This window comes from Lipotes vexillifer, unplaced genomic scaffold (genome assembly GCF_000442215.2).
Source record: "Lipotes vexillifer unplaced genomic scaffold, Lipotes_vexillifer_v1.1 scaffold853, whole genome shotgun sequence".
Lineage (NCBI taxonomy): Eukaryota > Metazoa > Chordata > Mammalia > Artiodactyla > Lipotidae > Lipotes > Lipotes vexillifer.
This window is the reverse complement of record NW_006792734.1, coordinates 1774088-1799523: the sequence shown is the minus strand read 5'-3', so window position 1 is coordinate 1799523 and position 25436 is coordinate 1774088. Positions and strand designations below refer to the sequence as shown.

At 37.4% G+C, this 25436-nt stretch overlaps 1 protein-coding gene across 1 annotated transcript in view; it reads left to right on the top strand.

Moving 5' to 3' along the window:
* The window catches only part of PIGX (phosphatidylinositol glycan anchor biosynthesis class X), a 34184-nt gene that overhangs the window by 3075 nt on the left and 5673 nt on the right, over positions 1-25436 (top strand). The window contains exons 4-5 of the mRNA XM_007465886.1: positions 2514-2577; positions 16664-16805. Coding sequence (XP_007465948.1) covers positions 2514-2577; positions 16664-16805 — 206 coding nt within the window. The remainder of the gene's footprint in view (positions 1-2513; positions 2578-16663; positions 16806-25436) is intronic.

The following is a 25436-nucleotide window of genomic DNA, read 5'->3' as shown; positions in this document are numbered from 1 at the left end:
ACCGCAAAAAAAAAAAAAAAAAGAAAAAAATATTGTAAAGTACAGACGTGAAGCGTCTTGGGATGCTCTTGGAATGCGTGAAGTTTCTGACTGCTGCGGGCCCAGCAAAGTCTAAGTGCCCTATGAGGTGTGAGACCCCAATCTAGAATACATAGCGTGTGTTGTCCTCGGGGGACGTGGAAAGGGGAGGAAGACTAGTTTCGTTTTACAAACATTTTTGATAATGGACTAGATTGGGCTAGGGTTTCTTTATGACTCAGGGCTGGGCAAGCGAGTTGATTCACTTCTTTGGGCCCGAGTCCGTGGGCAGAAGTGCTGTGCTAGGCGCTGTGGATCCAGCCCTCGTGGAGCTTGCATTGCAGTAGGGGGAGATGTATACAGTGCAGTAGTAATTACAATAAAGTGACAACGTTTGATAGGGAAAGGAAAGTCAGTACAAATCAGATGAGTTTCTCTGTCTTTAAAACGACGATATTAGACTAGTATCTGTAAGTCAGTGCTGTTCTGCTTTTGTGTTTACACATTAAGTTCCCAAATTTATTTGAAGAAAGGATTACTAGGCCAAAAAGAAGTTTTAAACAACTGGACTTATATCTGAAGACTCTTCCAGCACTGGCATTTTGTGATTAAAAAGGGGTCAATTTCCAGAGCGAATTCAGGCCGCAATAACCAAGTAAGGTAATATTTAAGAGGAAAAATCTTGAAGGTGCATTCAGATGCAACAAATTCACTTTGAAAATGGTGCCTTTGGGGACTTCCCTGGTGGTCCCGTGGTTAAGAATCCACCTTCCAATGCAGGGGACTTGGGTTGAATCCCTGGTTAGGGAACTAAGATCCCACGTGCCCCGGGGCAACTAAGCCCCCGTGCTGCTGCAACTACTGAGCCCGCGCACCACAACTAGAGAGAAGCCCACGCGGCGCGAGGCGAGTTCCTGCATGCCGCAACGAAGGTCCCTTGTGCCATAACTAAGACCCGACGCAGCTAAATAAATAAATAAATATTACCAGAAAAAGAAAGAAAATGGTACCTTTGCCTTAAAAATCATAAATAATCTAGTATTTGCAATACTGTTTGTAAATTAGCTTTTCTACTACCCCAAGATGAATGAAATTTACTATTCTCTAGTGTATATCCTGATAGACTTTAAGCCTATTAATCTGACCTTTTTTCTAATTAATTTATAGGCAGATATAAACCCTTACCCCCACCTCTATTAAAATTAAACATAGAAGAAATATCTGGATTTATGCAAGAGATATTCTGTAAGTTGCTTGGGAAAGATGATATGTGCTTCTCCAAACTAATTAAGATTTCTTCAAAAAGCTAGGAGCGTGGAAATGCCTTAGGCTTTAAAAGTTGGGCAGATCTTGCTTCTAATCAGTTAATTACCTAGTTATGTGGCCTAGACAGTAACTGTTTATAAGTCAGAGTTTCCTCCTGTGTACAAATGGCAATAATTTTGCCTGCCTGTTTAGCTAGACTGTGAAAATTAAAATACGTGAAAGCCCCAAGTAGAGAATCTGTCATATAGGTATTATTTAATAAATGTTGTCTTTCATACTTTTTTCCTTCCTTCCCTAGTATATTCCAAATGTTTCCATCTCCCTGTCATGTTTTTTTTGGGGGCGGTCTTCTCAGGAATACATCTAATGGACTTAGCAACATACAGTAGTGTATGGTTTTTCTGTATGTTTGTTTTAATATTCTTCCCACACACTTGCAGCTTTTGAAAATGGAGTAAAATTCCATAGCAAAGTGCCTGGGCAGAGTTGGTGGTCATTAGTAGCTGAATTTTTAACTTTATGAGACTGACACTGAGTAACAGTTTTAATGTCTGAATTCTGCATGGAGTCATATTATAGTGAGATTTCTGGTTATTCTAAGTTTATAAAGGAGCCCTTTGAACCTTTCAAAAGCCTCCAGTTTTTGTTGTTTCTTTAAACTCTTTCAACGTCTCCACAAGGCATAGTGTACCATCCTCTCAGTTTTTTCTATGTGTGGATGGTATAATATAGAAGTTGCCAGTTTGCATCTGATACTCAGTTTCAGTGAGCTAGGATTAAAATTGAGGTTTCCTGGCTCTTTGGCCATTCTCTTGTTTTTGGTGTCCTGGGATCACCTGAATAAAGTAATATAAATAGCAAACACTTATATAGAATGCTTGCTATGTGGTTGACCCTGTTCTAAGTGCTTCTACATATATTAAATTCTCATGACAACTAGTAGAGAGAGAAACTATCTTGCCCAAAGTCACACAGCTGTTAATAGACAGACTGGGGTTTGAAACTAGCCAATCTAACTCCAAAGTCAAGACTTTTAACTCCTATGCTATACTAGAAATAGATTTATGTGTAGCTCAAATTGCTTAAGTTTTAAAAGTTTTTGTTTTGTTTTTAGGTTGGTTAGATTTTCCAGGTAATTAAAGCCTATCCAAACTATTATTTTCTGATTATTTAAATATTCTTTCATTGAGTGCTTATTTTGTTTAAAAAAAATCTTTTCATGCTTATAGGCATAAGGGCCACTTGTTCTGAAATTATTTTGAGGCAAGAAGTTTTGAAAGATGGTTTCCACAGGTAAGTTGCCCATTGACTTATACTTACATCAAAATACTGTTTCAATGTAATTTAAAGCAAAAACTCAATAGTTAAAAATGGATAAACTGAAAAAAAATTACTTGCCTTCTTAGAGTTATAAGTGACAGATACGTGATTCATAGTCTGAAATAATGATTAAAATAACAGTGGAGAAGAGAAGGAGAAAACAAACATTTATTATTTACTACACATATCTATTATATATTTATATAGCCAGAAGCTGTATATACAGTATTCCGTTTAATCTTCACAATGGTTGTAAGATAGATGATACCTTTCTTGTATTTCAGATGAGGGACTAGGGCTCAGGGAATTTAAATAATTGTGTAGAGGTTAGGGTGGTAGAGCTCTGATTCAAATTTATGACTATCATACTCCAAAGCCACACTCTCAAGTACTAAGATATTATACCACCCTAAATCACTATTTCTAATTTACAAGACTTGGTTCCAAAGACCAAACTATTTCCAAAAAAGAAACTATCCTCAAAAATGAGTATTTGCCAGTGTTAAAGATATTTAAAAGACTGGTAATATGTTGTGGAAACTGTTTCATAAGAAATTCCCAAACTTTAAAGCTTCTCAAGGTGGTCACTTTGAAATTATTATCAGATATTTGACTTATAAATTCTGATACATATATTTTAAAAATCCCTTCATTTTATAAGCCACCTTAAACTAAAACAACTCACTCTCCTCACTCTTCAATGTTAGCCTACAAGTGAATGGCTAGGAGGTGTAGTAGAAAGAACTTGTTTTTTCTGTTTGTTTGTTTTTAATTCAGATAAATTTGGGCTCAAAATGTAGCTCTGTTATTTAGTATCTGTGTGGCCTTAGTCAAGTTACTTAAGTCATTGCTACCTTACTGTTAAAGGTGGATAATGATAGTATTTCCTTATTAGGGTTGTGATGATTAGATCAGAGAATATATGGAAAGCTCCTTAATGTAGTGCTTGTTATATAGCACATACCCAGGAAATGTTAGCTATCATTATTATCATTATTATTTTTTGTGGTACGCGGGCCTCTCACTGTTGTGGCCTCTCCCGTTGTGGAGCACAGGCTCCGGACGTGCAGGCTCAGCGGCCATGGCTCACGGGCCCAGCCGCTACGTGGCACGTGGGATCTTCCCGGACCAGGCCGTGTCCCCTACATCGGCAGGCAGACACGAACCCGTGTCCCCTACATCGGCAGGTGGACTCTCAACCACTGCGCCACCAGGAAAGCCCAGCTATTATTATTAATAATGAGATAGGTGATCAATCTGGGCAGTACAGTTTCAAAGAGGAGGTGTGACTATAAAGTATAAAACTGACTTTGGGAGGGAATTCACTTCTGAAAGGAGTTTTTGACAGAGTTCCAGACACATTTTAAGCGATATCAGGGTAATTATGCCAATTATATAGCTTCTCTCTTTAACGTAATTGGAATGTATTTTCAAGAGGAATGGGAGATAACTGATTCCAATAAGGAAGAAAGAAGTAACTGAAGAGACTATCGTGACAACAAAAGTAGCTGTCCAACTCTAAGTAATGAGGATAAAAAGGATATAAAACCAACAGTGAAGAGTGACAGAGCCCATAAGAATAGCTTCAGAAACTAGAAATCTCAGAGTTATTTGAGACCTTCAGAAAATGCCAACAGTCATTTTTTAAAAAGGCTTTTTTAGTTATGTTTAGAGCAGGTATAGTCTTGAGAGGGTAGACGAAGAAATATTAACATATCATAGAAAGTAGAATTTGTTAGCCCCTCTTATTTCTGTCTTCTTGGTCAAGAAGAATTAATCCCACTCTGGAAAGGGCCAAGTGGTTATTAGTAGTAGGAAACTGAAGTGCAGAAAATGTAAGGGAATTAATTACACAAAAGGGCCTTAACGAATATAAATGAGTTTAGAGTCTCCCCTCTCCGATGAATTATATCTCATTGAAGTAGGAGAACTTGCTTAAACCATTGCTGAACTTCTGTTTATAATCTTTGGATGATCTGGAAGTTAGTTAGTTATTGTAGATTCTGGGCAAAATTCTAGGCCAGATTGCTAAAACGATGGTTTGTGAACACAGAATAGAAACTGTTGGTTTCTGGGGACTTGCATGAATAAGCTTTATTACAAGCTTATTTCTTTTATAGAGTTACTGGATAGGTGGATCAGAGGAATGCTATAGCTGTAGTATATCTGATTTTCTGCAAGTCTTTTGATGAAATTTACGTGTTATATTTGAGAACAAGATGAAGAATGTGAACTGAAAGGTAACACAGGTGAATAACTTCAGAAAGATTAACAAATACATACGACGTGTTTTGGTTAATTGGTTGAATTCATCTTGGAGGGAGGTCCTGAAGAGTCTCTGTCTTTTTAAATATATGTTTTTTCTGATGATAAGATATTACATGTTCACAAATACATATATAGTATCCAGAAGAAAAGAGATAATAGATATAGTCTACTTTAGAATATATTTAGAAGAATTAAAGCAATATATAGATAGATAGATAGACTGCTCTTGATATTTTATAGAGGCAGAATGAAATAGTGGCTAACAATTTGGGCTCTAGAGTATAACTACTGGAGTTTGAATCTTAGCTCTTGGCTGAATTACTTAGTCTCTCTGTGCTTTGCTTTCCTTTCCCTCTTTCTTTTCTTGAAAGAGTGAAAATATTTTTGTTTACTCACATGTATATACACAACTTTTGGATTTAATTGATTTTTATATTCTGTGATTAGCTTTTACATCACTAGAAATGATATTATGGGGCAAAATAGAATATAACAATGCCATAGAAACTATTCAGAATTCTTTCAGTGAATGCAAATTATTAGGAAAATAAACTGCTATATGTAAAATTACCTCAGACTACTTTAAAGAATAAAAGCAAAAAATATCTATAGAGATAGCTGCTCTTGATATTTAATTCTTGGAATTTCTGCTGTGTTCCTAGAGCAATGAGTTCATATAAGTTTATTGATTATCTGAGAACCAGAAACTAATATCATACGTAAAGCCTGAAAACGTTTCCCCATACTTTTTAAGTTGGAGATGACAATTTTTCTATGAAGAGAGTAACATGGGTATTTTATCCTAGTGCTTTGTTTTCTTACAGGTAAAATAGGAATTATAATAGTACTATTTTGTAGTGTTTTTTTTAAAATTAATTTATTTATTTTTGACTGCGTTGGGTCTTCGTTGCTGCACGCGGGTTAATTTCTTTAGTTGTGGTGAGCAGGGGCTACTCTTCGTTGCGGTGCGCCGGCTTCTCATTGCAGTGGCTTCTCTTGTTGCAAAGCACAGGCCCTAGGCGCGTGGGCTTCAGTAGTTGTGACACACGGGCTCAGTAGTTGTGGCTCGCGGGCTGTAGAGTACAGGCTTGGTAGTTGTGGCACATGGGCTTAGTTGCTCCGCGGCATGTGGGATCTTCCCCCACCAGGGATTGAACACGTGTCCTCTGCATTGGCAGGTGGATTCTTAACCACTGCACCACCAGGAAAGCCCCCATAGTGGTTTCTTTTTTATAAACTTCATTGAGTTTGACAACTGTATACACCCATGTAACCATGTAACCAGTCAAAATATAGAACATTTTCATCATCTCCAAAAATACTCATGTGCTACTTGCAGTTATTCTCCCTCACCCATACCCACACTTAGACAATCACTGATCTACTTCTGTTACTAGATAGATTTTTTGGAATTTTATATAAATGAAATCATACGGTATGTACTTTTTGATATCTGGCTTCTTTCACTCAGCATTATGTCAATGAGATTTAATGATGTTCTGTATGGTAGTAATTTGTTCTTTTTGTTGCAGAATACTGAAATTTGTTTATTCATTCACATATCTATGGCATCGGAGTTGTTCCTAGTTTTGGGCTATGATAAATAAAGCTATAATGAGCAGTTGTGTACAAGTCTTGGCGTGGACATGTTTTCATTAATTTTGGGTAAATATCAATAAACAGAATTGCTGGGTATATGATAGATAAATGTTGAACTTTTTAAGAAACTGCCAAACTGTTTTCCAAAGTGATTATGCTGGTTTTTTTTTTTTTGGCGGTACGCGGGCCTCTCACTGTTGTGGCCTCTCCCGTTGCTGAGCACAGGCTCTGGACGCACAGGCTCAGCGGCCATGGCTCACGGGCCTAGCCGCTCCGTGGCATGTGGGATCTTCCCGGACCGGGGCACGAACCCGTGTCCCCTGCATCGGCAGGCGGACTCTCAACCACTGCGCCACCAGGGAAGCCCGATTATGCTGTTTTACATTCTCATCAGTAATGTATGAGAGTTCTGTTTCATACATTATGAAACAGAATTTGCCAGCCACGTCCTTACCAGCACTTGATATGGTCAGTCTTTTTAATTTTAGACTTTCTGGTGGATCTCATTGTAATTTTAATTTGTATTTCCCTGATGAGTAATGATATTGAGCATCTTTTTGTGTGCTTATTGTCCACTAGTATATCTTCCTTTGTGAAGTGTCTTAGCCTTTTTTTTTTAATTGAAGTATAGCTGATTTGCAGTGTTGTGTTAATTTTTGCTGTACAGGAAAGTGATTCAGTTATACATACGTATACATTCTTTTTTATGTTCTTTTCCATTATGTTTATCTGAGGATATTAAATATAGTTCCCTGTGCTATACAGTAGGACCTTGTTGTTTATCCATTCTATATGTAATAGTTTGCATCTGCTAACTCCAAACTCCCAGTCCATCCCTTCCCCTTGGCAACTACAAGTCTGTTCTCTATGTCTGTGAGTCTGTTTCTGTTTTGTAGGTAGGTTCATTTATGTCATATTTTAGATTCCGCATATAAGTGATATCATATTGTATTTTTCTTGTTTTGACTTGTGAAGTGTCTTAGTCTTTTGTCCATTTTTAAACTGGGTTGTTTGTTATTTTATTATCAAGTTTTAAGAATTCTAATTTTTTTTTTTTTCTGCGGTACACGCGCCTCTCACTGTTGTGGCCTCTCCCGTTGCGGAGCACAGGCTCCGGACGCGCAGGCTCAGCGGCCATGGCTCACAGGCCCAGCCGCTCCGCGGCATGTGGGATCTTCCCAGACCGGGGCACGAACCCGTGTCCCCTGCATCGGCAGGCGGACTCTCAACCACTGCGCCACCAGGGAAGCCCCCTTTTTTTTTGAATAAATTTATTTATTTATGGCTGTGTTGGGTCTTCGTTGCTCTGCACGGGCTTCTCATTGCAGTGGCTTCTGTTTTTGCGGAGCACGGGCTCTAGGTGCGCAGGCTTCAGTAGCTGTGGCTCAAAGGCTCTAGGGCACAGGCTCAGTAGTTGTGGCGCATGGGCCCAGCTGCTCCGCGGCATGTGGGATCATCCTGGACCAGGGCTCTAACCTGTGTCTCTTGCATTGGCAGGGGGGGTGTTTTTTTTTTTTTTTTTTTTTTTTGTTTGGGGGGGTGGCCTCTCCTGCTGCGGAGCACAGGCTCCGGACACGCAGGCTCAGCGGCCATGGCTCACGGGCCCAGCCGCTCCGCGGCATGCGGGATCCTCCCGGACCGGGGCACGAACCCACATCCCCTGCATCGGCAGGCAGACTCCCAACCACTGCGCCACCAGGGAAGCCCGGCAGGCGGATTCTTAACCACTGCGCCACCAGGGAAGCCCTATCAGTTTATCTTAACGATATTATAACTTTCAGAGTATAGGTCTTGCATGTATTTTGTTAAATTAACCCCTAAGCATTATCTTTTTGAAATATTACTGGATTTGATTTGCTAATTCTTTGTTAAGGTTTTTCATTTCATGTTCTTGAGGGATATTGGTCTTTTCTTTTGATGTGATGCCTTATTCTGGTTTTGGTGTCAGGGCAATGCCAGCCTTATAGAATAAATTGGGAAATATTTCCTTCTCTATTTTCTGATTGTGTAGCATTGGCATTATTTCTTTCTTAAATGTTTAATAGAATTAAACAATAAAACCATCTAGGCCTGGGACTTCCCTCGTGGTCTAGCGGTTAAGACTCCATGCTCCCAATGCAGGGGGCCTGGGTTTGATCCCTGGTCTGGGAACTAGATCTCACATGCCACTACAAAGATCCTGCATGAGGCAGTGAAGATCCCACAGGCTGTGACTAAGACCCAGTGCAGCCAAATAAATAAATACATATTTTTTTAAAAAAACAAAAAAACAAACATCTAGGTCTGAGGTTTTCTATGTGGGAAGGCTTTAAATTTTTTTATTACCAATTGAAGATATGGAGCTATTCAGATATTTTATTTCTTTTATCAGTTTTAGTGATTTTTTTTCTTTCCAGGAATTTGTCTATTTTATTTAAGTTGTTTAATTTATTGGAATAAAATTATTCAAATATTCCCTTATTGTCCTCTTAGTATGTAAAGGTTGTGTAGTAATGTTCCCTCTTTCATTCTGGTAATTTGTGCTTTTTTCTTTCTTTCATGATCAGTCTAGAGATTTACCGATGTTATTGATCTCAGCAAAGGAATATTTCATTGATTTTTCTCTATTATTTGTCTACTTTCTCTTTCATCAATGTCTGCACTTTATTATCTCCTTCCTTTTTACTTTAAGTTTACTTTCCTCTTCCTTTTTAGTTGTTTAATATGGCAGTTTAGGTTATTGATTTTTAGACCTTTTCCCCCCTAGTATAAGTATTTTGCATTTAAAAGTATAAATTTCTATGCATGGATAAAGAAGATGTGGTATATATATATACAGTGGAATACTACTCAGCTGTAAAAAAGAACAAAATTTTGCCATTTGCAGCAAAATGGATGGACTTAGAGGGCATTATGCTAAGTGAAATAAGTCAGACAAAGACAAATATGGTATGGTATCACTTATATGTGAAATCTAAAAATACAACAAACTAGTGAATGTAACAAAAAATAAGCAAACTCACACATATAGAGAACAAACTAGTGGTTACCCGTGGGGACGGGCAACATATGGGTAGGGGAGTAAGAGGTACAAACAATTAGGTATAAAATAAGCTACAGCGGTATATTGTACCACATGGGGAATATAGCCAGTATTTTTTTTTTTTTTTTTTTTTTTTTTTTTGGTACACGGGCCTCTCACTGCTGTGGCCTCTCCCACTGCGGGGCGCAGGCTCCGGAGGCGCAGGCTCAGTGGCCATGGCTCACAGGCCCAGCCGCTCCGTGGCATGTGGGATCTTCCCAGACTGGGGCACGAACCCGTGTCCCTTGCATCGGCAGGTGGACCCTCAACCACTGCGCCACCAGGGAAGCCCGCCAGTATTTTATAGTAACTATAAATGGAGTATAACCTTTAAAAATTGTCAATCACTCTATTATATACATGTAACCTACGTAATATTGAATAGCAACTATACTTCAATAAAAAATGAATAAACAAAGAAGTATAAATTTCCTTCTAAGCAGAGGTTTAGTTATATCCTACACATTTTCTTTAATTTTATTATTTCTTTATGATTTTTTAAATTGGAGTATGGTTGCTTTACAATATTGTGTTAGTTTATACCGTACAGCAAAGTGAATCAGCTATACATATACATATATCCCCTCTTTGTTTGGATTTCCTTCTCATTTAGGTCACCACAGAGTATTGAGTTCCCTGTGCTATACAGTAGATTCTCATTAGTTATCTATTTTATACATAGTATCAATAGTGTATATCTGTCAATCCCAATATGTCAATCTCCCAATTCATCCCCCCTCCCTTTCCCCTTGGTATCCATAGGTATGTCCACTACATCTGTTTCTGTATTTCTGCTATCCTACAAATTTTGACATATTTGTTTTCATTTTTTTTTTTTTAAATGTAAGTTGACTATGTGTGTGTGGGTCTCTTTCTGGTCTCTCTATTCTGTTCCATTGATCTATTTTCTGTTCTTTCACTGGTACCACACTGTTTGGATCACTGCAGCTTTTTAAATTTTATTTTTTGGCTGTGCTGCATGGCATGTGGGATCTTAGTTCCCCGACCAGGGATGGAACCCATGCCCCCTGCAGTGGAAGTGTGGAGCCCTAACCACTGGACCACCAGGGAATTCCCCTATTTTCATTTAGTTCAATATATTTTCTAATTTCCTTTTTTATTTCATCTTTGGTGTCAGTCCTTTAGACACAATTGTTTGATTTTAAGGTTTTAGGGGATTTTCCAGAAATATTTTACTGATTTTTTTTCTTTTTATAATAACCATTTTATTTCAACCTTAGTATAAAACTAAACACTGGTGAACTGTTTTCCTTACTAATTCTGAATTACTGTAAATGTACAAGTTGTGCTAACAGTTCAACACCTGAAGAGATTAAATCGTCTCTGATTGACACATGGTCAATCTCATACCTAAAACAATTAGTGTAATATACCGAACCTATCAAAATAAAATGAATTGGGAAAACAAAGCTGCATTATCGTTACTAACATATCAGAATAATGTTATAAATTACAGGTATGTTGTTTATTATGGTTCTAACCATGTAGGAACAACTGAAGCCCCTTTCAAACGGGGAGAGAAGAAAATAATTGTTTTAGTAACTATTCATTTGCATACTTTTTTTAACATCTTTATTAGAGTATAAGTGCTTTACAATGGTGTGTCAGTTTCTGCTTTATAACAAAATGAATCAGTTATACATATACATATGTCCCCATATCTCTGCCCTCTTGCATCTCCCTCCCTCCCACCCTCCCTATCCCAGCCCTCTAGGTGGTCACAAAGCACCGAGCTGATCTGCCTGTGCTATGTGGCTGCTTCCCACTAGCTATCTATTTTACGTTTGGTAGTGTACATATGTCCATGCCACTCTCTCACTTTGTCCCAGCTTACCCTTCCCCCTCCCCGTATCCTCAAGTCCATTCTCTAGTAGGTCTGCATCTTTATTCCCATCTTGCCCCTAGGTTCTTCTGACTATTTTATTTTTTATTTTTTTAGATTCCATATATATGTGTTAGATTTTTTAGATTCCATATATATGTGTTATTTGTTTTTCTCTTTCTGACTTACTTCACTCTATGACAGTCTCTAGGTACATCCACCTCACTACAAATAACTCAGTTTCGTTCTTTTTTATGGCTGAGTAATATTCCATTGTATATATGTGCCACATCTTCTTTATCCATTCATCTGTTGATGGACACTTAGGTTGCTTCCATGTCCTGGCTATTGTAAATAGAGCATTTGCATACTTTTGAGCAACTCTTAAATATTACAGAAAAGTAATAAACATATATGTGGAAACTACCATGCATTACCCTACTTACAGCACAGCTGAAGACTAACTTTAAAATAAGTTTGGGGACTTCCCTGGTGGTTCAGTGGTAAAGAATCCACCTTACAACACAGGGGACATGGGTTCGATCCTTGGTCAGGGAACTAAGATCCCACATGCCACGGGGCAACTAAGCCTGCACGCCACAACTACAGAGCTCGTGCCCTGGAGCCTGCACACCACAACTAGAGGAGAGAAAACCCACACACCACAACTAGAGGGCTGAACAAAGAGCCTGTTTGCCACAACGAAGACCGGACGCAGCCAAAAATAAATAATAAAATAAATTTGAATGTACATGATTGTTAGTGTATTGACTGTATTATGTCCAACGGGGACAAAAGCTCCTTCTCTGCCCCTAAACAACAAAACCTACATAATGACCAGCAGTGATTAAACAGAATCACAGACACCTGGTTTGTTTTACTTTTGTTGATAAGGTCACATGTTTGAAGGGAACACTGTTCATCAAGATGCACTTATCATTTTTCTTATTCCTAAAACAAGATGGGGTTACATTTGATTTTTTTAAATATATTTATTTATTTCGTTGTGCCGGGCCTTAGTTGCTGCAGGTGGGCTCCTTAGTTGTGGCACGTGGGCTCCTCAGTTGTGGCATGCTAACTTCTTAGTTGCGGCATGCATGTGGGATCTAGTTCCCTGACCAGGGATTGAACCCAGGCCCCCTGCTTTGGGAGCATGGAGTCCCATCCATTGCGCCGCCAGGGAAGTCCCTACATTTGATTTTTTAAGCCCATTTAAAATATAACAGGACTAGCTATAGTTCAGATGCTACTGATGTTCATTTTTTTCCCTTGAAGATATGGGACTGTTTTCTCTTGGATAATTTGTTAATATGTGGAATGTACACTTTAAATATAGATACTAGGAGAAATTACTGTTAGCCTGAATACTGTAGCTAAGTATAAGTATCTTTAGAACCTCCTTCTAAATAAAGAATGTTTCTGAAAAGTTCCAAATCTTTTTCATAGAACTGTGGGTTCTGGTTAACTGTCGGTCCAGACAGTCATTTGTCTGTATCTCTGGTGATGAGAAATGATTCCTCCTAACCTTCCAATGAAATAAGTGGACACACAGCTCTCATTCTCTCCTTCTATTCCTGAAACATTAGTCATGGACACATGCATGTTATTAAAAATTAAGTTGAAAACACTTAAAATAATTCTGTATTAGAAAATTGACTCTGTTGTAAGTCTCTTCTTTTTGGAAGTCATATTAAACTTGTTAAACGCTCCAATTCTACTGCTAACATTTAGAAAGCAGAAGAATATTCTACCTAGTTCTAACTGTAGGTTAGTAACTACAACACTGACCCCTGGTTGGCTATGTGGGTTCAGTAAGGCCTGCTGCTCTTCCTCTGGCAGAATTTGCTCCTGGATTCTGTAGTTCATTCTTTGGCAGCTTTTTAGCTATTACTGTGAATATTTCATTTACATTTATTGATGTTTGAGCTGATGTCTTCGTCAATAACTTGTCATCTGCATAGGACTGCGCTTCCTGGAAATCTCAGCCCTTTTATTCCAGGTCGGCCTTGTTTCCCGGTAAAGCTATGACTATGTTAGGACTCACTTGCCTCTGAAGTTCTTTAACCCAGTTTTTTGCTCTTGCAAAGGACTCCTCATTTATGATATCATATGCAACTAATAGCTGCCTGTAGTCCTCTGTAGTACATCGGTGCTAGGCTATCATTCTTGACCAGCTGTATCTCATGTCCCATATTTCACACAGCTTAAAAAAACAGCCCCGGGGCTTCCCTGGTGGCGCAGTGGTTGAGAGTCCGCCTGCCGATGCAGGGGACACGGGTTCGTGCCGCGGTCTGGGAGGATACCACATGCCGCGGAGCGGCTGGGCCCGTGAGCCATGGCCGCTGAGCCTGCGCGTCCGGAGCCTGTGCTCCGCAGTGGGAGAGGCCACAACAGTGAGAGGCACACGTACTGCAAAAAAAAAACAAAAAACAGCCCCGGTGGTACTCTCTTGAAATTCATGAAAGTGGTCCTTCACAATACGAAGCACCAGGTTTGATATGCCAACAGCAGGCTCTCCCAGAAGTACTAGTTTGTACCAGCGTACTGTATTTTATTTCCAGTGTTTGGCCCGGTGGGTTTTGTTGCTCCTTGATTAGCCATGTTTAAATTTGAAAGAAGTCCCTAATTTCAGTCTCTTAGATCAGTTTCCAGGATGCGAGGTGTCAATTTTTCTCTTTCTGGAACTAAAGGAACCTGAGACCACACATGCAGGGCTGTGGGGCTGAAGCTACCTGGCAGCAGATCCCAGGCATAGCCCGAAGGACAAGAGAGAAGCTGAAGCTGTGGCTTTGGTGAAGGCAGTGTCTCCTCCTCCCATTGATTTCCAATTTAATTCCATGTGGTTAGAGACCATATTCTGCATGATTTCAGTTCTTTTAAACTTCTAGACTTATTGCCCAGCATATAGTTTTTCTTATGCACTGAGTATGATCTGTAATTGTTAATTAGATCAACTAAATTGAAGGTTGTTCATGCCTTCTGTATCCTTACTGATTTTCTCTACTTGTTCTATCCATTACGGAGAGAAGGGCATCAAAATCTTTTTCTCTAATTGTGGATTTGTCTGTTCATCCTTGTAGTTCAACCAGTTTTTGCTAAGAAGTAAAATACATGAATACTTTGAAGCTCTGTTTTTAGGTGCATAAAGTACATTTAGGATTGTTATATTTTCTTGATGATTGACCCTTTTATTTTTGTGTAATGTCCTTCTTTATCCCTGACAATATTCCTTGTCCTGAAATGCACTTTTTTTGTGTGTGTGGTACGCGGGCCCCTTACTGCCGCGGCCTCTCGCACCGCGGAGCACAGGCTCCGGACGCGCAGGCCCAGCGGCCATGGTTCACGGGCCCAGCCACTCCGCGGCACGTGGGATCCTCCCAGACCGGGGCACGAACCCGCGCCCCCCGCATCGGCAGGCAGACTCTCAATCACTGCGCCACCAGGGAAGCCCCTGAAGTCCACTTTTTGAGTATTAATATAGCCACTCCATATTTATTGTTATTAACATTTGTATACATTTTCCCATCCTTCTACTTTTATCTCTGTGTTTATATTTAACGTTTCTTGTAGATAGTATATAGTTAAGTGTTGATATTTTATCCAGTCTGTCAATCTTTTGCGGTACGTGGGCCTCTCACTGTTGTGACCTCTCCCGTTGCGGAGCACAGGCTCCGGACGCGCAGGCTCAGCAGCCATAGCTCACGGGCCCAGCCGCTCCGTGGCATGTGGGATCTTCCCAGACTGGGGCACGAACCCGTGTCCCCTGCATCAGCAGGCGGACTGTCTACCACTGCGCCACCAGGGAAGCCCAGACTATTTACTTTTAATGTAAATATAGATTTGGTTGGTTTGGTTTAAATCTCTCCATCTTGCTACTTTTCTTCTGTGTTTTTTTCTATTTGTCCCATCTAATCTTTTTTCTTTTTTCTGCCTTATTTTGGATAAATGGAATATTTTTTAATCATTCCATTTTATCTCCATTTTTGGCTTATTAACTATACCTCTCTCTTTATAAAAAATTGTTTGCTTTAGGGTTTACAATTTTAACTTATCATAGTCTAACTTCAAATAATATTATTGTATACCATGAATAATGTATGAATCTTATATCAGAATAGTTCACTTCTTTCTCCTCCCCTTTATGCTATTCTTGCCATACGTTTATTAACTTTACATGTTTTGCTTATGTTATAAACACTACCATATATTATTGTTACTTTTGCTCTGAACAGCCAGTCATATATTTTTTACATTATTATTTATTTTAATTGTGGTAAAATGTCCATAACATAAAATTTGCCATCTTAACCGTTTTTAATTGTACACTTCAGTGACATTAAGGACATTCACATTGTTGTGTTACCATCACTACTATCCATCCATAAATCTCTTCATGTTGCAAAACTGAAACTCTGTGCCTCTTAACAATAACTCCCCATTCTTCCCTTCTCCCTACCCCAGGCAACCACCATTCTATTTCTGTCTCTGTGGGAATCTCTGCTGCGTCCTATGGTCTCTACGCTTTGGTTGGTTGGAATGCAGTGTCTCCCCACCCTCTGCGAAATTTCAGAATTTCTCATCTTTCACTTCCCTTGTAATTCTTTGTCTGGTCTTGTGGAGTTACATCTTACGCTTATTTTAGTATTCAACAAAAATTCAAGGGGACTCCATTTCAGACTTCTAGAACTCTTTCTACGAAGTTCCTTCCTTTCTGGAACATAGCACTGTGACTTCTAGCTACTTAAGCCTCCCTTATCTTCTGTCTCTGTTTTCTCACTTAAGCAGAACCACTGTGCTTTGGATCTTCTTCCCTGCACTTGGTCCAGAATGGGCCTCCAGACAGAATGCCAGGAGAATTATCCATTTAGGTTTATAATCTATTTCAATTTAATATTTGTAGGATGGTATGAGGTAGGGGTCAAGATTCAGTTTTTTCTATATAGATACACAGTTGTTTCAGTACCATTTGCTGAAAAGACAGTCTTATCCCCATCAAATTATATTGGCACCTTTATTTTAAAAAGTGTGTGTCTGTTTCTGGACTCCATCCCTTTCCATTGATCTTTGTCTGTTTTCACACTAATACTATATTATGGCTTATGACATGAATTTATGAAAGATCTAATGAGTGGTTCTGATGTGATATAAATATTTCATTTGACTTGATATAATCTTGTTTTGAAAAACTAATTTGAAATATAGTATTTCTACTAACTTGAATATAACGTTATACTAGGTCATTTAAAAAATGAATGAAGATATTTACTTTAAACATACTTGTCTTACAGAGACCTGTTAATAAAAGTGAAGTTTGGAGAGAGCATTGAGGACTTACAGACCTGCCGACTCTTAATTAAACAGTACATCCCGACAGGACTTTTTGTGGATCCGTATGAGTTGGCTTCATTACGAGAGAGAAACATAACAGAGGTACAAGTGTTAGAGGGACTTTTTTTGAGAGAGAAATTATTGTAGGGATGCTATAATTTGGATTAAGGCAAAATAGGTAAGACAACATTGTAGTACTTTTGTATTGATTTTTTTAAAGTGTATAAAGTAACCTTTTAAAGATAGGACGGGAGTATTCTTTATAAAGTGAGTGATACCTGTCATACTTGTCAGTAATAAGCCAACTAAACTGATGTTGTTAAAGCTTCTGTTTGAGAAGATTAATAGTTAATAAATACTGCTTCAACAACAACTTTGTTAAATTGACATATACCCCAACACCTGTATAATTTGGGTATGGGCGGAAACAAAACACATATTTATTGGATATCTGTATGACAAATATCTTCTTTTTTTTTTAAAGGAAGCAAGGTAAAATTAAGCATTATAAGAAAGATTATGTCCCACACCCTTTACATAGATTAATCTTATAACAACCTTGGAAAGATTGCATTCTATAGTTAAGGAAACAGGCACAGAGAGGCCAAATAACTTATCCAGGATCACATAGGCAAATGGAAAAGCCAAGAAAATGACTCCAGGATTGTCTGATTGCAAAGCTGTCGTTCTTTTGGGAAATAAATCTTACTCCTTAGTTAAGGGTTTCGCTGACTTTGATAAGAATCACCCGTGCAGGTTATTGTCTGCCTGGGAATGTTTAATTCAGCAGTTCATATTGGACCCCAAAATCTGTTAATGACTCAAGTGAAAGAATTTTCTGGGAACACTGTCTTAATTCATAGGATTATAATCTATGTATGAATTTCTAAAAGACAAAATGGATATACTTAGAGTCATTTATGATGGCGGTTTATTTCTAATTGTGGTTTAGGCCATATTTCTTCACCTGTTTTATTTACTTAAGTTTGTTTTTGAGTAGGTAATTACATTCTCATAATTCAAAATTCAGGGGGTGTAAAAATGTATACATGATAAGCTTCCACCTATTTTTTAACCCCCAGTCACCATTTCTTCCTGTGTTCTGGAAATATAGTGTTTTTGGAATCATAAGTTTCACTCAGTCAAAATGTGTTAGGACTTCTGCCTTGGCCAAGTTGGAGAACAGGGACCAGATTTACTTTCCCACTTGAAACAACCAAGAAATAGACAAAATATATGAAATAATGGAAAAAATAATTGAATATCGTGCAGTGAAGGCAGTGATATCTTAGAGATGGGAAATAAATAAGGTTAGCCCTTCAGTTGTCCTAGCTTTTTGCATGAGAGTTTTCAGGCTATAGTACAGGGAGGGTGAACCCAAGCAGAGCCTGGTGGACTTCTTGAGTTGAGGAGATAAAGGTAAGATTTGGGAAAGACCAAAGTCACTAGAATTCACTAGACAGTGTACCAGAGAGGAGAGAACTGCAAAGAGACAAACTGCAGAGATCCGTAGAGGTTCCTCTCAAGTACGTAGTTGAGTATTAATTAATGCATGCATGTGAGGAAACTGCTTGATGCTGGGAAAAGAACCATATGAAAACACTAGAGGCCACAGTGTCTCACACCGGCTCAGTTGTAGTGCCTGTTCCCACCAACCAGACTAGGAAAATCCTCGTAATTCACTGGGCATTGGATAGATTAAACAGAAGAACTTTTTCTCAGTAGTGGGGAATACTAAGCCCTAGACTGCACATTGCTTCAGTCCTGCTTAACAAATTTCAAAACCAAGACCTTCCAAAAATCAAACTGTTGCAAGTAAATTTACTGCATTCCAAACAAAGCTCAAGAATATTTATAGGAATGCAGAAATATCTAGCACCCAAAAAGATCAAAATGTCTTGACTCTAATAAAAAGTTTGCAAGGATGCAAGGATGTGGGAAAATATGACCTGTAATGAGGAAATCAGTGAATCAGTCAAAACTGATGCAGAACTGACCCAGATATTAGAATTAACAAGACAGGCCAAGAAAATAGTTATTATAACTGCGTTCCATATGTTCAAAAAGGTAAGTAGAGAAATGGAAGATATATGAGAGGACAGTTGACCTTTTAAAGATTAAGACTAAAAAGTGTGAGATGGAAAATATTCTGGATGAAATTAATGGCAGATCAATGCAGAAGAAAAGATTAATGAACTTGAAATCATAGCAATAGAAACTACCAAAAATATAAAAGAGATAAAAAAAGAAATGTAAAAAGTGAGTGGAGCATTAGTGAGTTGTGGGACAACTTCAAGTGGCCCCCACAGTAAGTGTAACTGGGCTGCTTCCAAGAGACGTCTGCACCCCTGCATTCATTGCAGCACTGTTTACAATAGCCAGGGTATGGAAACAACATAAGCATCCATCAGTGGATGAACAGACAAAGAAGTGTGAGAGAGAGAGATAGATATGAAAATGAGAGCTATATATAAATGTGTATATACATGTGTGTGTATGTGTGTACAAATATGTGTATATACACATAAATATGTATACACACACACAGACACACAGTGGAATGTTATTCAGCCATAAAAAAGAAAATCCTGCCATTTGCAACAGAACACATGAACTGTGAGGACATTATGCTAGGTAAAATAAGTCAGAGAAAGACAAATATTGTATGATCTCACTTATATGTGGAATCTAAGAAAAACTGAACTCAGAAACAGAGAGTAGATTGTTGGTTTCCAGGGGTGAGAATGTGGGGAAAATGGGTGAATGTAGTCAAAGAGTACAAACTTCCACTTATAAAATGAGTAAGTTCTGAAAATCTAATGTATAGCATGGTAACTATAGTTAACGATACTGTATTGTATACTTGAAACTTGCTAAGAGAGTATACTTTAAAAGTACTCACCTCACACACACACACACACACACATAAAGGTAATTATGTGAGGTGATGGATGTGTTAACTAATCTTATTATGGTAATCATTTTGTAATATATACATGTATCAGATCTTCATGTTGTACACCTTAAACTTACACAATGTTGTATGTCAATTATATCTCAATAAAGCTGGAGGGGAGGTGTAACAGGAGTCCACAAGGAGAGAGGAAAGAGATGGAGATGGAAAAAATATTTGGAGAAATAATGGCTGAGGGACTTCCCTGGTAGTCCAGTGGCTAAGAATCCTCCTTCCAATGCAGAGGATGCAGGTTCAATACCTGCTTCGGGAACTAAGATCCCACATGCCACAGGACAACTAAGCCTGTGCACCATAACTGGTGAGCCCGCATGCCTCAACTAGAGAGCCCGTGTGCCACAAACTATAGAGCCCACGCTCTCTAGAGCCTGCGTGCCACAACTAAAGAGCCCATGCACTCTGGAACCCATGTTCTGCAACTAGAGAGAAGCCTGCGCGCTGCAATGAAGAGCCTGCGTGCCATAACGAAAGATCCTACATGCCACAGTGAAGATCTGGTGTGTCGCAAGTAAGACCCAACGCAGCCAGAAAGAAAGAAATAATGGCTGAGAAATTTTCAAATTTGATGAAAACTATAAGCCCACATATCTACGATGCTCAAGTACAAGAAATATGAAGGAAACTACACCAAGGTACATGATAATCAAATTGTTTAAAACAATAATAATGAGAAAATCTTAAAAGCATCAAGATGAAAAAACCACATGTAAAATGCAGAGGATCAAAGATAAGAATAACAGCAGATTTCTTGTCAAAAATAATGCAAACAAGAAAATGGAGTAGCATCATCTTTAAAGTATTGAAAAAAACCTGTGAATTTAAAATTCTGTAGCCAGTGAAAATACCTTTCAAGGTGAAGGTGAAATAAAGACTTTTTCAGACGTACAGGCTGAAAGAATTCGTTACCATCAGACCTCCAATACAAGAAATGTTAGAAGAGGTCCTTCAGGCAGAAGGAAAATGATACCAAATGAAATTTATATGTACACCAAGGAAAGACTAGCACTTGAAATATAACTACTGGGTAAATAGGACTTTTTTCTCTTTATTTAAATTTTTCCAAGATAATTGACAAAAAATAATAACAATGTAGTGTAGCCATTCTTAACCATGTCTAAGAATAAAATGTATGATAGCACTATCACAAAAGTTGGGGAGTGAAAAATGAAATACACTTTTGTAAGGTTGTTATACTAAATGTAAGGCAGCTTAATATCACTTGAAGGTAGACTCTGCTACATTAAAGATGTTTACTGTAAACCCTAAAGTAACCACAAAAATGACAAAATAGAGTTGTAGTTAATATGCCAGCAAAGCGGATTAAATGGACCTATAAAAAACATTCAGTTACCTGGAAAGAAGGCAGAGAAAGAAGATAAAGGGAACAAAAAATAGATGTAAGATATAGAGAACAAGATGAATTAAACTTAACCATATCAATAAGCATATTAAGTGTAAATGTCTAAATATCTCCATTGAAAGTCAGAGATTTTCAGATTGGATAAGAAAGCAAGACCCAACTGTATGTTGCATACAAGAAATGAACTTTAAATTTTAAAACAAAAGATAGAACATGCTCACACTGATCAAAAGAAAGCTGAAGTGGCTATATTAATATTAGGCAAAGGGATTTCAGAGCCAAGACTATCACCAGTGCTAAGGAGGGTCATTTTGATTAAGGGATCAAGTAATCAGAAGGAAATAATAATCCTAAACATTTATGCCACTAATAACAGAGATTCAAAATGCACAAAGAAAAACTGGTAGAACTATAAGGTGAAATAGGTGAATCCACAGTTATAGTTGGAGATTTCGGTACCCTTCTCTCAATAATTGACATAATAAGTAGACAGAAAATTGATAAGGATATGGAAGATTTGAACAAAACTATCAACCAACTTGACCTAATTAGCATTCATGGAACACTCCACCTGACAACAATAGAATACACGTCCTTTTTTTAGGTGTACATGGAATATTTACCAAGATAGATCACTCTAGGCCATAAAACAAGCCTCAATAAATTTAGAAGAATTCAAGATGTGCCAAGAATATTCTCTGACTACAAAGGAATTCAGTTATAAATAAAGAAGAGAAAGATCTCTAGAAAACCCTCAAACATTTGGGAACGAATTAGCATACTTCTAAGAAATCCATGGTCAAAGGAGAAATCCATGGTCAAAGGAGAAATCAAAAGGGAAATAAAGAATTTTGAACTGAATGGAAATGAAAATACAAAATATCAGAACTAGTGGGGGTACGGCTAAAGCTGTTTAGAGGGCAATTTGTAGCACTAAAATGCTTATTTTAGAAAGAAGAGAGGTCTCAGTCAGTGTTTTCAGCTAAGCCTCCTTAATCTATGAAAAGAAGAGCACATGAAACCAAAGTAGAAGAATATAAATAGTGAAGCTCATAGAAGAAATTAATGTACTAGAAAACAGAAACACAATAGGGAAAGCCAGTGAAACCAAAACCTTGTTCTTTAAGAGGGATAAAATTGATAGACCCTTAGCCTGACTGATTATAAAAAAAATAAGTACTGTTAGAATTAACATCCCTGTGTCAGAAAAGTATTATACATTTCATTTTTTATAAAGTTTTACATTTTTAGATTGTACAAGTTATTCAAAGATACCAATTACTGTGTCTTAATTGGGGAATGTTTGGGGTTGTTTTGAAAGAGCTCTAGCCTATGAGAGAAAGATCTGTTGAATGTTACAGATATCGTACAAGTTTTATAGCTTAATTCATTTAACTTTGCTCTGGTGGTTTATGACACGTGTAGTTGAGTGTTGTCATGAAAAAGTATAGGTCCATGTCTGTTAACCAGTGCATGTTGCTCTAGGATTAATTTTTGATGCATAATTTCAATTTCTTGATAACATTCTATTGCTATTGTTTTATCATGGTGAAAGTGGAACAATGAATTCTGACGTTTGTGGATCAGCGTAGAGTCACTGGACTTTTTGGGGTTGCATTGATGGTTTGGCATGTGTTTGGGAGATTTACCAGCATCTAGCTATTGTCTAGATCACTTTTGATTGTCAGGTTATGATTTTCAAAAATATTTCTCTATTATTTTGAATCTAAAGTGATACACATACCTGTAACTCTCTTGAGATTTTGATCAACTCTCAATTGGTATACCTATTTGTACATTTCCCCCTCTTCCCTATTGTAGCTAGGTGTCAAGAAATTCATAGCCTAAACTCCTGAGTCGGCTCCAGCACCTCAGACTGTTGTTTGTGGACTAGCTTCTGCTGGTTCTTAGTTGATCTTGGTTTAAAATGGATTTGGGTCTCTGTTGAGGTTCATTAAAAAGAAATTATCCCCATTTAAAATTTTGAGACATAATTCACATGACATAAAATTCACCCTTTGGAAATGTGTAATTTAGTAGTTTTTAGTATATTCATAAAGTCGTGCAACCATCACCACTATCTAATTCCAGATATTTTCATTACTTGCAAAAGAAAACCCCTATAAGGCTGATTTTTGAGATTCAGATACCCAGAATACAATTTTTTGAACCGTCACCAAATAATCCTTTGACCAACAGGGCCCTACCTGTTGTTCTGGCCCTACCAGAATGCCGTGTAGCAATTTGCCTCATTTTCATTATATCCCAGCTTAAATTCATATTAAAAATATTCTCAATTTTTGGCAAGTGACCATATTTTTATTTCTATGGAAAAATAAGCAATAAACAAACAAAAATAAACAAAACAGCTCAATAATTAGAGAAGCTGAAGATCATAGTACCATCATAAATTCTAAATAGCACAATCAGGAATATACTTTATGTTCTACTTATTACACTTAATTTTCAACTAGATAAACATGGGCTATTTTATATTATTTAACCTAATTGAATAGGAGAGTCAGTTTGACCTGGCTTCGAATCTTGTCTCCTTTACTTACTAGCTACAGTATATTGTTTATCCACCCTGATACTTTGTTTGCTCATTTATATAATGGGGCTAAGAGTTCCTACCTGATAGGATTCTTGTGAAAATTAAAGGAGATAACATATATAAACCACTTGGTGAAATACCTAAGTGCTCAAAGAAAGTTATCTTTATTATCTTGTCATCTGTGTTGACAAGATAGAAAATTTGGGCTTATGTGTTTTTTTGATTTGTAACTAGTTGTACCCAAAGAGAGTTTATTAATAAATTTCTAGCAGGAGGTCTCTAGTAAAATTCCTTAGGGGTTTGCTCTTGTGATCCTCCTGGTCAACATTTTTATCCTTAGATAAAAATACAGAAGACACAGTTATCAAGTTCATAAATGTTACATTAATGCTGGTTGACAGATTGGGATTTCAATTAAATCTCAATAGCCTAGAAAAAATGGACTGTAGCCAGAAAGATAAATTTAATAGAGAGAGATATAAAGCCCTGCATTTAATTAGTAAAACATCAATTACTCGATAAAATAGGATGGGAGTTATTTAAAGTTTTGTGCAAAAAGTTCAAATGAAAAATATAGGGATGAATAGGCAGAGCACAGGGTCTGTGAAATTATTCTGTATGATACTGTAATGATGGATACGTGTCATTTTACATTTGTGAAAAATCCATAGAATATACAATGTAAAGAGTGAAACCTAACTTAAACTATGGACTTTAGTTAATAATAATGTTCATCAGTTGTAACAAATGTACCAAACTGTTGTTAATAATAGAAAAAACTCTGTGTGTGTGTGGGAGCTGTGGGGAGTATGTGGGAATGCTGTTATTTTCTGCTCAGTTTTTCTGTAAACCTAAAACTGCTCTAAAAAATGAAATCTATTAATTAAAAAAATAATATATAGAGAGATAGTATATAGATATGTGTCACACTGAAATGAGGCTGCTAAAAAGCTAATGCAATTTTTACACCTAGAAACTGAAAAAAAAAAGCTAATGTAATTTTTGCTAAAGAAGGTAGTGTTGCTACTATTTCCTCTGAGTATTTTGAAAGGCAACTGATACGATGCATGGTTTAGAGACCATGTCATGAGAAACCAAGAAAACTGCATATTTCTTTGGGGAGGAGAAAACTTAGTGGGGGCAGTGTGGTTGCCTTCTGATGTATAATGGACCCTTAGTAAAACAGAGGACGTATTTATTGCAGATATTGTAAGCATCGACAATTGGTGAATTATTATGGGTCAGAGCATCAAGTTTCTACTAATAAAAAAGGAATAATTTTAACAGTACATAAAGTGAGATGACTTAAAGTAATAAACTCCCTTCCAGTCATTGAAAGCATTAAAATAGTGGCTGGATACTTGATAAATACTCTCATTGGAACAGTGGTTTAACTTGATTACCTCTAGGTTCCTTATGACTCAAGATTATATAATTCCTTGACCTTTACCAATAAGTTCTACTACTCCTGTGATGAACAGAGAAGAAACAACATGTGAAAATATAGCACTTGGTATCACTGTCAAATAGAAGAATTAGAATGCTCGCTGTGGTGGGTAGAAGTTAATGCTATTTTTTTCTCTTTCCATAAAGAATCTAGAGAAAACTTGCGTATGTGTATGCATACACACACACACGAACACAGATTATGTATATAATGTTGATATACATGTGTATGTGTGTGCATATGTATATATGTGTGGTTTCATACATAAATATGTATGTTATGTGTATATGGATACGTTTGTAAGTTAGGGCTAATTTCTGCCACATGTGCAGTTTTACTTTTGGTGTAGAATACTTATTTTTAAATGTTTTTTACCATATTATTTTTTAAAAGAATCA